The sequence below is a fragment of the Oenanthe melanoleuca genome, chromosome 2 (assembly GCF_029582105.1).
Source record: "Oenanthe melanoleuca isolate GR-GAL-2019-014 chromosome 2, OMel1.0, whole genome shotgun sequence".
In the NCBI taxonomy this organism is placed as follows: Eukaryota; Metazoa; Chordata; class Aves; order Passeriformes; family Muscicapidae; genus Oenanthe; species Oenanthe melanoleuca.
Genome location: NC_079335.1, coordinates 108102055 through 108114621, shown reverse-complemented (window position 1 = coordinate 108114621; position 12567 = coordinate 108102055). Strand labels below are relative to the sequence as shown.

Below are 12567 nucleotides of genomic sequence, written 5' to 3'. Positions count from 1 at the left end.
TTTAATTCTCAAACCTTACTTGAAGAGCATCTTCCTATACTCACCATTTCTTTTCAAACTTTTTCAAAGGTTGTGAGGAAAATGGGAGCTTTCCACTCACCCAACTTTTGTTGAGAACCTTCCCTGTAAGATGCCAGAGACTTATTAAATGATCTGGTGGCTTTGCTTTACACTGCCATGCAGAAGAACCATTCTTTCAGTGGCCAAGGAGAAGGAATGGAAACCTAGAAATGGACCTAAAAAATTTAAACCAGAAACTTTCTGGCAAAATACTGGGGGGAAAAAAGCATGGAGTTGAAGCAGTGAGTTCAATATCACAACTCTTCCCTCCAGTCATGACAATGAAGACTTTTTCTAATAGCACACACAGTTAGAAGGGGCTTTTTTTTTGGCATCCTGATAGAGAAAGCTTTTTCTGGGTAATACAGAAATACACACACAGAATTGCCGTGAAAAAAACCTCACATTTATTTGATTAAACAAAAATAAAATAAACTGCATAGGAACATTTTAAAGTCCAGAGAGACACTGACTTTGTTTTAAGGCTGCCAGTAGCTGATACATCGTCTCCTTGCTACATCCTTCAGCCTTCCCTATGGACCACAAAGATACATTCAGAAGCCTCCATTAACACAAGGGTTCTAACATTTTGTTCACTTATTCTACATTAAGTTTGCACATAACCTGTCATGCCTTTTTCTCTGCAGTATTCAACATCTGACAAGTAAAAATTGTATCACTTTTTGTCCAAGTAGAAATGCGATGCCCTTTTTGGACCATGGCAATTCTTGTCACAGTCAGACTCATTTTCAATTAGATACAAAAGCTCTGAGCAGCTCATTAAAAGCTGAGCACTGTCTGTCCTCCTGAGATGTTTAATTATTATTAGGAGAGCAGCATAATTAGTTACTAAAGTAGAAAAGAAATAACAGAAGAGGAAACTAAGAAAACAAATCAACTCAAGATGCCAAACATCAAGATCAGCCTGGATCTCGATGCAAACCTGCACCAAGGCAATGCTATACTTATAAATCAGTAGTGAGAATTTTGTAAGCCAATTGAAGGGGGGAGGGGGGGAGAAGAAAAAAAAAGCATGTTTGACATTGGTTTAATGTGGCTGAGCTCCATTTTGTACAAGGCTTGCAGTTTCTATTTGAGTTAAATTGCAGGCATGTGTTCCACACCCTCAACTCCTCCAAGGACCTATGCACAAAGCAAGCAGGGCATGACAGGTAATGCACAGTACAAACAAGAGTCACAGACATAAGAAACCCCCACCAACTCAGGTGACTAAGCAAACCTTACAAACTAGTTAAAAACCTCTTAGTCATTTTAGAGAAAAAGAAAACAACTAAAAACAAAACTCAGAAACAGACATCTCTCCCTCTGAAGGAAAAACTACTAATTGTCTGAAAAGTACTCTACAAACCTACAAAAGGACTTTTTTTTAACTAGTCTGGTAGTTCAAAAGGAAGTTACTTAACTACATCAGTACACAGACACTTAACATTCAGTCAGTAAGGCTCTATGAAAGAGCTTAAAAAATTATCTACCTGAGTTTGTAAGTTGATACAATCATTAATAGAAGGTCTAAGACCATGCAGGTACACAAAGCATTTTTAGAACCATTATTGGTTGAACAATGATGGAAAAAGATGCCAGTCTGGCTTGTTAACCCGTAAGATCACTTAGAGACATCAATGTACATTTCCCACCATAACATTTATCAAACCCAACACAGCCTATTGTTACTAGGGGTCTCCTGTACCCACTTCTGCCACCCCTTAATGCGAGCTGGGGAGGAAAAAGGACTTTGTTTTTCTCCAATAGAGTAGTCTGAAAATGTGCTTCTGCAACTCAACTCCACAGGTAAAATGGGGTATGTTGCATCACTACTTAACTTGCCTATAACACCAAGTCACTGGCTTTAAACTGCCTGTCCTGAATATGTCTGAACCTAAGCTGCCCTCTAGGAGTAGGAACTTGATTGCTTTGTCATGGTGGAAAAAAGTCCCATTGAGTCAAGCAAGTTACTAATACAATCACCAAGTCAATAAAATAAAAAACTAGGACCTTATTCCCTTCAAGCATTTGGTATAGCATTGTGTTTACAGCAATCATAACACCAGTCCTCCCAAACAGGACACATTGGTAGGCATGCATAAAAGTTTTTCTCTTGTAGAGAGAAGACCTAAAGGTCTTATGGACATAAGAACACTGCAAATGAACATGAAGAATGTCACATCAGCCAGTAGTGTCATAATACTGAACAAAGTTTACACTTCTATACCTCGTAGTGAGACCAGAACAAACCTGAAAGCTTTTCAGGTCTCAGTCCAGTTTGCCTGAACATTTGGTTTTATTTACAGATTCTCTAGCAAGGGCAGCTTAATATCTCCATAGGCAGGCATCAAAACCAAAAGCAAACAAAAGCAAGCAGTCACCACATAGTACACACTTAGTATCTCTGTTTCAACTAAAATGCTTTTCCAACAGGCAGGATGAATCCTTCCCCCAGGCAGATTCTCAACTATTTCCCAAACCTGTCTGATGCTAAATTGAGGTAGATGATTTACTTCTGCAAAGTGAGGTAGAACTTCAAGCAAAAGATAGTGGCATCTCTAGTTGTGCATTTTGTACCACAGCAAACTGGGTTTCAAACTCCCAAGGACTCAAAGACCAAAGGTACAATATTTGTCTAACGCAAGTACCAGTGTTCCTTTTTTATACAGTTCCAAACTGTTTGTCTAAATATCTCTACTTTTAAATACCCTATTACCTTTTGGCACCATTTGGCTTACACTCCTTTAAAAAATAAACAAAACTTTGGCACAATATTTTTTTAAACTAGAACTGAACAAAGAAATCTTATGATCAAAGTTATGGCAAGATGAATCTACAAACCTGCTCTTTTCAGAAATAAATTTTGGTTTAACTGTAACATAACAGACTGGGTCCACTTTCCTTCAATTCAAAGGGAATGCCACGTCCAAGTGACTTGTTCGTTCTCCCAGGTTGGTTATATCTGGCCCTAACATGCATCAATTTTCAGGTGTTACCTTCCTTTCCTTGCTTTCTTTAAAAGTTCCAGGTTTATGGGCTTTCTTAAATAAATTATATTTTAAAAGGTACTAAATAAAAAGGAGCAAGTTATGTGAAGGACCTGCATTATCAAGTACTGAATCTGCTTCAGCTGGCTACTGAAGTTCCTGCTGAAAAAAATCTGAGAAAGGATGAGAAAAAAAAAAATCTGAGAAAGGTTTAGCTTTATATGCTAAACACCCAAACCAGCCACACTGACTGCTGATAACATTTAGTCAAGCAAAAGCTTTACAGAGAGCCACTGGTTTAGCCTGGCATAGAGAAAATCCTTTGGGAGTTCGAGTAGACAGCTCTGTCCCCCACATTTGCTGTTCCCTAACAAAGAGGCACACACTCACTTTACCCTTCTCCAGGCCATTTCCCCTAGTTAAGAAGGTTACTCTGAATGCTTGTTTGGTTTGCAATCCAGCTTCCAAGCCTTGCTTTTCCTCTCTGCGTGCATGTATGTTATGATACTGGGGCATTAACCTGAGAACATGCATGGAAAAGCAGAGCAAGGTTTGAATCTCATTTATTACTTTTCAAAAAGCCTCTATGGGGCATCTGATGTTGGCATTGTATATTAGCACTACTTTTTTTCATTGCATATCAAACACTCCATTTTATAATCTACACTACCACTTTTCAATGAGACCAAGTGTGCTTAGCACTATCTATCACAAAGAGAAGAAATTCTTTTGGGTAGCTAAATAGTAGTGTTTTTAAAACGAGAAAGCTCCCCAACACATGAGGTCAAACACTCAAGGTTCAGTTTGCAAGCAAATCCCACTGAGTTAACCAGATAGCAACTTAGAAAGAGTTTAAGTCATTCCTCTTCCTGACTGAGCTGGGGGTTGTGCAATGGCTCCATTCAAAACAGCAAAGGGCAACTTCAGTGTCTGTCACCTTCCACCCAGTGCAGGCTGGGGGGGCAAAACATTCCTTCAGGTCAGTACAATCCTGACTGCACACCTAACCTTTTGTTTTTTTTAATGCCTGGAAAAACAACTCCCTTCTAGTCCCAGAGAAGGGCAAACCTCACAAGCATTTAAGCACAAGAGCATTTCTAGGACACTTCAACGCTGTCAGCCACTCTGGTCAAAGTATTTAGAGACCTGCCATTTTCATTAAGACATAATAGGATAAATGCAAGGACACTGCAGACTAAACATTAAAGCTTTTAAAACCAATATTCTTTGGTATCTAGATCTTGCAGGCTATTAGTTTTCACAGCCCAAGTTGCAAATAATTCTTGGGCTGAATAATTCAAGAAGACCATGGACATCTGTCACAACTGTAGGCCACCCCCAAGAAGGGAGGCGTGTACACAGGCAGAACTTGCAAAACTTGAAGGTAAACTAGCTCTCTCTCATACATGTTTTGTGTGGCCACAGAAATTTAATGACAGACACCTGTATAAAAGATTATCCTTTCAAGACTGTTTTTAAACCATGCCATCCTAAGATTAAGCCTAACTGAAACACACTGCTTTGAAGAGTTTGCTTCCTCGAGGCTTTGGCTGAAAGGCAGCACAGTTGTTTTATCCCATTTAATTTAGGTGGTTTTTCTCACCCTTCTTTTGAAAGAGGTTTTTCCATCTCATGAATCTTTCTTGTCTCTTTCTGGTCCTTTAGTTTAAGCCTCCTGTAAAGTGGCAGCTCTCTCTGTCTGCACACATCATTGGTATTTCTGCAAAACCCAGAAAGTTAACACTCCTTGGAGGGGAAAAGCAGCAAGAAGGAAAGTGCACCTTGTGATTTCTCACGAACTTGTAAAGAGCCTTTCAACCTCAGGTCACTTTTGTGCATGGTGGCTGGCAGAGAGATGAACCCTTTCCTTGAAGGATGGTTAAGGCTCTTCAGACTTTTTGACAATGATCACATTCACATTTCAGAAATCTTCTCTTGCAAACAGTAAGGTAAATCCAACAGCACTTCCAAATCCAAGGGTACTGATGTGAGTTTTTCCACCACAGAGAGCCAGAAGAGCTCTCTGTTTCCCACTTTAAACAATTCTTGTTTGCCAGCACCAGAGGGTGAAACTACAGGTCTGTAGAGACCATATCTGCATGAACAGCTAAACCAGAATGCAAGAAATTGAAGAATAAAACCAAATCCTTCCAGGGACTCAAAGTCACATTTTGCTAAAGAGGTCTCTATTCTCCTCCCAAAAGTTTCTGCTTCTCAGAACACCTTTTTCTATATCCCCAAAAGGGCAAACTTCCCCCTGCCTCCAAGCTTTTAAGGATCATATATATTAATTTTACAGAGAATTCTTTGGTACTGCCCTGGGAAAAAAGCAGCAAAGTTTCACCTTGATGCAGTTTGCCTTTAGCTGGTACTGGTAACTCTACACTTGGATCTGTAGCCAGAGATCCTGTAGCAGGTAGCTACAGGCCCACCCCACCCACCCTAAAAGCTACAGTAGATATTCCAAAAATCTTCAGTCCAGCTCTTTGGGGAAGTCAGAAGATTGGGAAAAAAAAATAAAAATCATCACTGATAAAGAGTTATTGCAATCCTCTCTGAACAAAAAAAAAAAAACCAAAACAAAATAAAGCAAAACAACTGTTGACTTCTCCAAATCACACCCTGAATCTCCAAAGCTGTGCTTATTTCTTACTTTTGGAAAAAGGTACCACTTCTGTTCTAACAAATTCAAATGTTATTCCCTTAAAGTTTCTCTATGGGGAGGGGTAAAAAACGCTAAGTCATTTCACAAGAAAGTAAATCAAAAGGGTTTGATTTTCCCTGTTTCCATGCTCCTCCTAACCTCTTCTGTTACCTAGATTAGAGGCACCGATAAAAAGAAACAGTAACTTTTTTCAAACTAACTCAGCTTTCCGGTGAAAAGGGGTAGAAATGAAATTCTCAATGACAGGATACATTAAAGGAAGTCTTGCTTTTTATCTAAACTTTACAATGACAGCACTAAGCCACTAAAATGAACAATTTGGTTTAAACTTAAAGAATTTTTGTGCATTTTCATCAGCTTCGCTTTGTGCTGTTAAATTACTGTGTTTCAGTAAAAAAATACACAGAAAGGCCAAAAAAGATGCCAACTTGCTCTTCTTGGCGAGTGAATCCCACTCACTTTCATAAAACGTTCAAAATTGTCTGGGAACAAGATGCTGTGCTCACCAGTAAATCAAACACACTGAGGTATAAAAAGGAGAACAGGAAAAAGTTCTCTGCTGCAGCAGCAATTTAAAAAAAGAAAACAAAACAACAACAACAAATGTCCCTCCCTCCCATGTCCCCACCCACAGAACTGCAGAATGGTCAAGAACACAAATTCTCTACAAACACCTACTACCATTTTCTCCATTTAAAAAGTTACATAGCGCCTTTCTTGGCTTAGTCTAACAGAACTCACCACACAAACCACCTAATGTGCACAGCAACTCTTGTTTGTGCATGAAACCCCATCGGGGGAAAGAGGTAAAACGTTCTGAACTATGAGTATGTGGGGATGGGGAGGGGGCGAGAAACCGGGGAGGGAAAGGAGGACAATGAGGTAGATAGAATTCAATTTTACAGGCTCACTCCCTGCAGAAAAGGTTAAGTACATTCATCTGTAAAAAAATTAAAGATGAGGTAGGTTTGAATTAACGTTGTATTTTTTTTCATTTTCTCTTAGAAGAATTTCCCTGAGACAGTTTCTTCCTAATTCAAACACGGATTAGAAGACGAGAATTCGATTGTTTCCGAAGTCGACCACGACAATCATGCCATCAGGGGTGACAGCGATACCTGAAGGACGGTCCATCTGACCGAAGCCGCTTCCCTGAGTGCCGAACTTGCATAAAAAGCTACCGTTGGACTCGAATATCTGCACGCGGTGGTTCCTGGAGTCGGCCACGATGATGCGCCCCTCCTGATCCACCGCCACCCCCTGCGGGCGCAGGAACTGCCCGTTGCCGGTGCCCTCGGAGCCCAGGAAGCGCGCCGACTGGCAGTCGGGGTGGATGACCAGGAGGCGATGGTTGTTGAAGTCCGTCACTACCAGGTGGCCCTCGTGATTGAACGTCACGCCTCTGGGGGAATCAAAGTGCTTCCAGAGCGCCCCTTCGAAGCCGTACTTGTTGAGGAAGACGCCGTCGGGCCCGAACAGCTGCACGCGATGGTTCCTCGTGTCGGAGACCAGGATCTTGCCCTCTGCGTTGACAGCCACATCCCAGGGGTAATTGAACTGCCCGTTCTTGGTTCCTTTCTCCCCGAACTTCAGGATGAACTGCCCCTCGAACGTGAAGATCTGGATGCGATGATTGTCCTTGTCGGCCACGACGATCCTCCGCGAAACGTCGCAGGCCACGCCGGCGGGGCGATCGAACTGGCCCGGCCGGGAGCCCAGCGTGCCGAACTTGTGATGGAAGGTGCCGCACGGCTTGAACACCTGGATGCGGTTGTTGCTGCGGTCGGCGACGATGATGAACCCCTCTTTGTCCACGCTGACGCCCCAGGGCCGGCACAGCTTGCCGTCGCTGTCGCCCTCGCTGCCGAAGGACAGCCCCGGCAGCCCGATGCCGATGTAGCTGCGTCCCGACTTCACCAGCACCTTGAAGGGGCTGTTCTCGATGTGCTGGTTGCACATCATCACGGACACCAGGTGCTCTCCCTCCAGCTGGGGACGGTAGCTGACCAGGTAGGTGCCGTTCTGCTGGTCGCTGACGTCCGCCCCGAACAGGTTTCCATCGGGGCCCATGACCACTGCCGAGATCATGTCGCCCCCCGACAGGCGAGGCTCCCCGTCGTGGTCGTAGCCGATCACGGTGAAGGAGGCCACCTTGCCCTGCAGCGCGCGCTTCAGGCCTTCCCCCGTGGCTTTGGTCAAGGGAGCAAAGGCCCCGCTGCTGACAAAGCCCATTGACTTAATGGCCATGTACAGTGCCTGGTCAGGGGGGGTGAACATGATCCTGTCGTCTTCCTGGGGCTGCAGAAGGCCTCTGACGTTCTTCAGCTCCTGCACCTGAGCCAGCATGCGGTCCCGAGCCAGAAGGATATCCATGGTACGGCCCTCCTCCAGGACCTGCTGAACAGCACTAATGGTGTTATCCAGCTTGTTCAGGTTCTGACGCAACTTCTCAACTTGCAAGTAGAGGGACTTGGCCTTGACTTGGCGAATCTTTTCAACCTTGTGGGAAACAGGGGGAGAGAAATGCACACTTACATCAGGAAAGACAGACCACAACACAGATTTCCTTCAGTCTCCCTTCTACACAAAACCCAGCTGGACAGTTATTACAGTATGCTGACACACAGCTGTGGAACAAACCTCTAAAAATCATGATGTAGGCAAGAAGAAACAAGGGTAACTAATTACTTATCCAAATTTAGGATTATTAGTCTCTCCTACCCTCCAGGCAAAACAGTACATTCCCACTCTGCAGATCTGCTGCATCAGAGTGACATCTGAAAGCAAGAATCATTTGCTTACTAGTAATTATTTGCTTCCTCAAATGCTGCTCTGTTTTCTAGTTGCAAGGTACTTGACATCTCATTCAGCCCCCAGGGAGGACAGGAGTTATTGCAGCCTCTCAAGAAGAGCAGAGGTGAGGTTTCACTGACCAGAACTGAGACCAATTTCAGAAGGTGGGTTGTTGTCCCACAGAGCTGAGGCTGGGTGTCAGCATCAGCTAATGCGTGTGGACTCCTGTCATTCCCCTGCCTGCCAGAACTGTTTTCTTGTGACTGGATAACACCAGACATCTATCCCCAGGGATTTTTAGGGCCCAATTATTTTAATATTTTCTTGTAAATACTGGCAGTCATGCTGAGCCTGTGCTTTAAAACAGGATGCTTTGTAAGCATCACTTCAAATAACACAGAAGGTTGCTGCCAGTCCCTGTTGAGGGACTGAAGTTGGTGCAAAAATGTCTGTTTTGTAACTCCTCTGTATAAGCCTGTGAAAAATCACTTCGGACCACCTGGCAAAGACACCTGCTTTGTAAAACTAATGTAACATGTCTTTGCTTTATTGTTGCAAAAGTACATTTCCTGATGTCCGAATACCTGCTTGGCCACAGAACAGCATCTGGAATGCATTTTAGTGAAGGAAGACTCAAGGTCTGAAGACTCCTTGGTTGGACACTGACTAGATCACATATGTACAAACATGCTGTAAGTTGAGGTATGTAGGTTTTACCAAGCTTAAAAAAAAATGTTTCTTCCAATAGTTGTCCAAGACAAATTACTGATCTTAGGTCTCAGCTTACTCCTTAGACTCAACTCTGGCATACAAAATTGCTTATTAGCATGCTTGATACAAGAGCTTGATAGACTGAGTTTGTTTTTCTAAAATCGTTCACCACCACCAAGTTTACTCCTTAAAATAATGTTTTCCAACTTGAAGAGAACTTGCTCTCAGTGCAGATGTTCCAGCAAAGTGCATTTGCACAGCACTGCAGGATAAAAAGAGCTTAGGGGCAGATCTTACTCCTCCTGTACTAGGAATACCTTAAAAGAGAAAGCTGCCAAGCTTCCTGCAGAAGGTGAACAGTGAAAAGTGAACTCATCTCCCTCGATCCAAAACCCCAAAAAAGCAGCATTCAAAGTACACTTTATATAGTAAGTGCCATTTTAATCATCCTATTGACACTTACAAAAGAAAACAAAGCTTCTCTTGCAGGGGGCCATGACCACTGAATTACTTTTCTGGAATGAATAAGAAACTTGGCTGTTACTTCCTTTCCTCCTCTAAAGTACCATGCATGCATTGGGGCTGAAATGAGCCCATTAGGTCAGAATTGTGCAGATACTCTTACTAGTGTGTGTGTGTATATATATATATATATATATATACACACATACACACACACACACACTAGCATAAGAAAAAAGTACTTATACTAGTTTAAAAAAATAATTAGAGGGAGGATGCTATCTTGATTGACAGTAAAGGTTTTTAAGGATGGGGACAGTGAAAATTGGTCTCACAGAATTTCTACCAGCCTTTTTAAAAACAAAAATGGACAGGACAGGATATACAGCTTTGCTCCTGTCCTTTATGAGGAATGGGTCAGAAAACCAATTATACTGTGTACCTAATTCTGGAGCAGCACATTAAAGGTATTTTGAAGGCATTGTTTAGAGGGGATCTCCTCTCAGGCAGCTGCTGGGCCAGCAGGGGGAGTGCCCAGCCTGTGTGTGGGGCTGTGCTGCTCTAAGGATCCAGCAGCTCCTGCAAAAACACCACCAGTGGGGTGGTTAAGGAAACCTGCAGTTTTCCTTGGATATCTGAATCTGGCTGTGTAGTAGTTTGAGTATTTTTTCAGTTTGAAAAGCACTTGTCAGCAGTACAAACCATGCATACCTTCCAGAGCAGCTCACACTCCCGCTCTTCCAAGGCTTTCTTGTGTCTAGTGGTCACTACTTTGACTTCAGACTGTACCACCTTTGCTTTCATCTCCACTTGCTCTGCCACAGCCTGGGCCTGTTCAATACTCAGCTGGGGAGAAAAAACAGACAAACACACGTAAGACTTCACCAAACCAATTAAAAATGCATCAGAGGACTGCTGCTTACATTCCACTATGTCTTCAGGTAAAGGCATAAATGACAACTCAGTTTCTTACTAGGCCTTCACCCATTTCATACACTGCAGCCTAAAAACTGACAGGATTGTTTAAATACATCTATTACACAGACTTTACACCTTCATTGTGCCTTGCACCAACAGCACAGAACTAAATTCCCTATGCAATTCCAGCAAGCAGCTAATATGGTGAACTAGAGACTTACACAGAAATTCATACTCATGTTTTCTTCCATGTAGAGAACCCAGTTTTTCTACTCCCTCAAAATGCTGCAAACTGTTGTTGTGTGATGGGTCTGCTTCTAGCAAAAATGACATTGTAGGGAACTGTGTTGTCTGTGCATTTGAGCTGCACAGAAATATCCCTAAAAAGAGTATGGAGATAACCAACTTTAAAAGAAAAAGTGAAGAACAAATGGTTATCAGTAAAAAATATTCATATAGTTATTCACACTTGGTGGGTAGAGACCAAATTATTTTGAATATGACCTTACAATGTTAGTATTTTTAAAACATTATGTAGTAGCACCCTGCAGAATGCACCCAGGAGTGTGTCTCTTCCCCCCCAAAAAATTAAAAATGGTTTACTCAAAAAATCCTTCCTAAAATACTCCCAAGTTCCACAAAATGTAACAGAAAGACCAGGCAAATCTGAAAGATCACAGTTCCCAATGAAGAGGTTCAATAGCGATGGCTAACAATTTTTTCAATATCTTTGTCATACAGTGAACCAGCAACACTCAAAGAGGTTAAAAAGATAGTAACTTATTAGTTACAAAATTCTAGATCAAGATGATGGCCTGTGAAGGTATTCAGCCTAAAAAAAGAGGGGGTTTCTTACAAGTATAGATATACTTGAAGGGAAAGTACTGAGAGAGCAGAGCCAGGCTCTTTCCAGCAATGCCCTGGGCCAGGACCAGAGGCAATGGGCAGAAACTGAAACAGAGGTTCCCACTGAACATTAGGAAACACTTTTTCTTCAAAAATGCAGGCTCACTGAAATCAGCTAAAATGGAATTTAAAGGCTTTATTGTACTGTATTCAGAACCCTCAGGAAGATACCCTCATTTTAATTGTAATGTGTGAGAATGTACTAACCCAAGAACCACCTGTTGCAACAATCTATGAATTATCCAATGTTATCCAGCATCACCAGAAAGTCAGACAGTACATTGTCATCCTTCACTGAATAGCTGTCAGTATTTCTGAACTCTCAGTTCAGCAGCATCTACTTTATGCCAACAACTGGAATGCTAAAACAAAAACTTAAATATAGTGTCACTTGGACATTTTCATTCCAGGTAAGTTATTTAAAGACAACTAGTCTCAACTAGGCTTATTCTTCCAGGTCACATAGGAGATCCTCTTCTGAAAGAAAAAGGAAGAATAACTTGGCCAGGTGATTGCTCTCTGGAGAGAAGTTCAAGACAACCTTGACAAAATCAGACAAGACAACATTTCTATTTTTTCTCCAAAGAATTCTCCTGCAAACTGTCAGGGGAAAACTGGAGTGCTACTTGACAGCCAGCCTGCAGCCCGGGGCTCAGTAAGAGGAGCAGGTCTTTCAGCTCTTCCTCCTTCATGAGCTCCCAGAGTCACCTTCACTACCGTTTTAACAGGGAATGTCTTCAGACTCATAGACAGCCTATATATCCCAAGTCCCACTGGAGGCTGACCTGCCCTGCCCTCTTACAAAGCTTCTGGCAGGCAAATTTGACAAAAAATGAAAATCTCATTACAACATTTAGCAAAGTAGTCATAAAGTCATAACTGGTCATGGATTAAGAACTTCACAAAACCCAGTAGGCCTCAGACCTATCTAGAAGAATATAAGATGTAAGAATACTGTGCCTCTATCACCTCTTCTTTACCATTCAAATACAGAAGCTGACCTACTGCAGGGGAAAAGCATGCATTTCTTCCAAAACAAACCTGGATTCCCATCAAATACAG

General features: G+C 42.3%; 1 protein-coding gene across 1 annotated transcript in view; it reads right to left on the bottom strand.

Annotated features, from left to right (window-relative positions):
- Positions 1–6429: 6429 nt before the first annotated feature.
- Positions 6430–12567, bottom strand: part of TRIM71 (tripartite motif containing 71) — a 53985-nt gene continuing 47847 nt past the window's right edge. The window contains exons 3-4 of the mRNA XM_056483485.1: positions 10393–10527; positions 6430–8214 (exon numbers count right to left, since the gene is read on the bottom strand). Coding sequence (XP_056339460.1) covers positions 6763–8214; positions 10393–10527 — 1587 coding nt within the window. The 3' untranslated portion in view covers positions 6430–6762. The remainder of the gene's footprint in view (positions 8215–10392; positions 10528–12567) is intronic.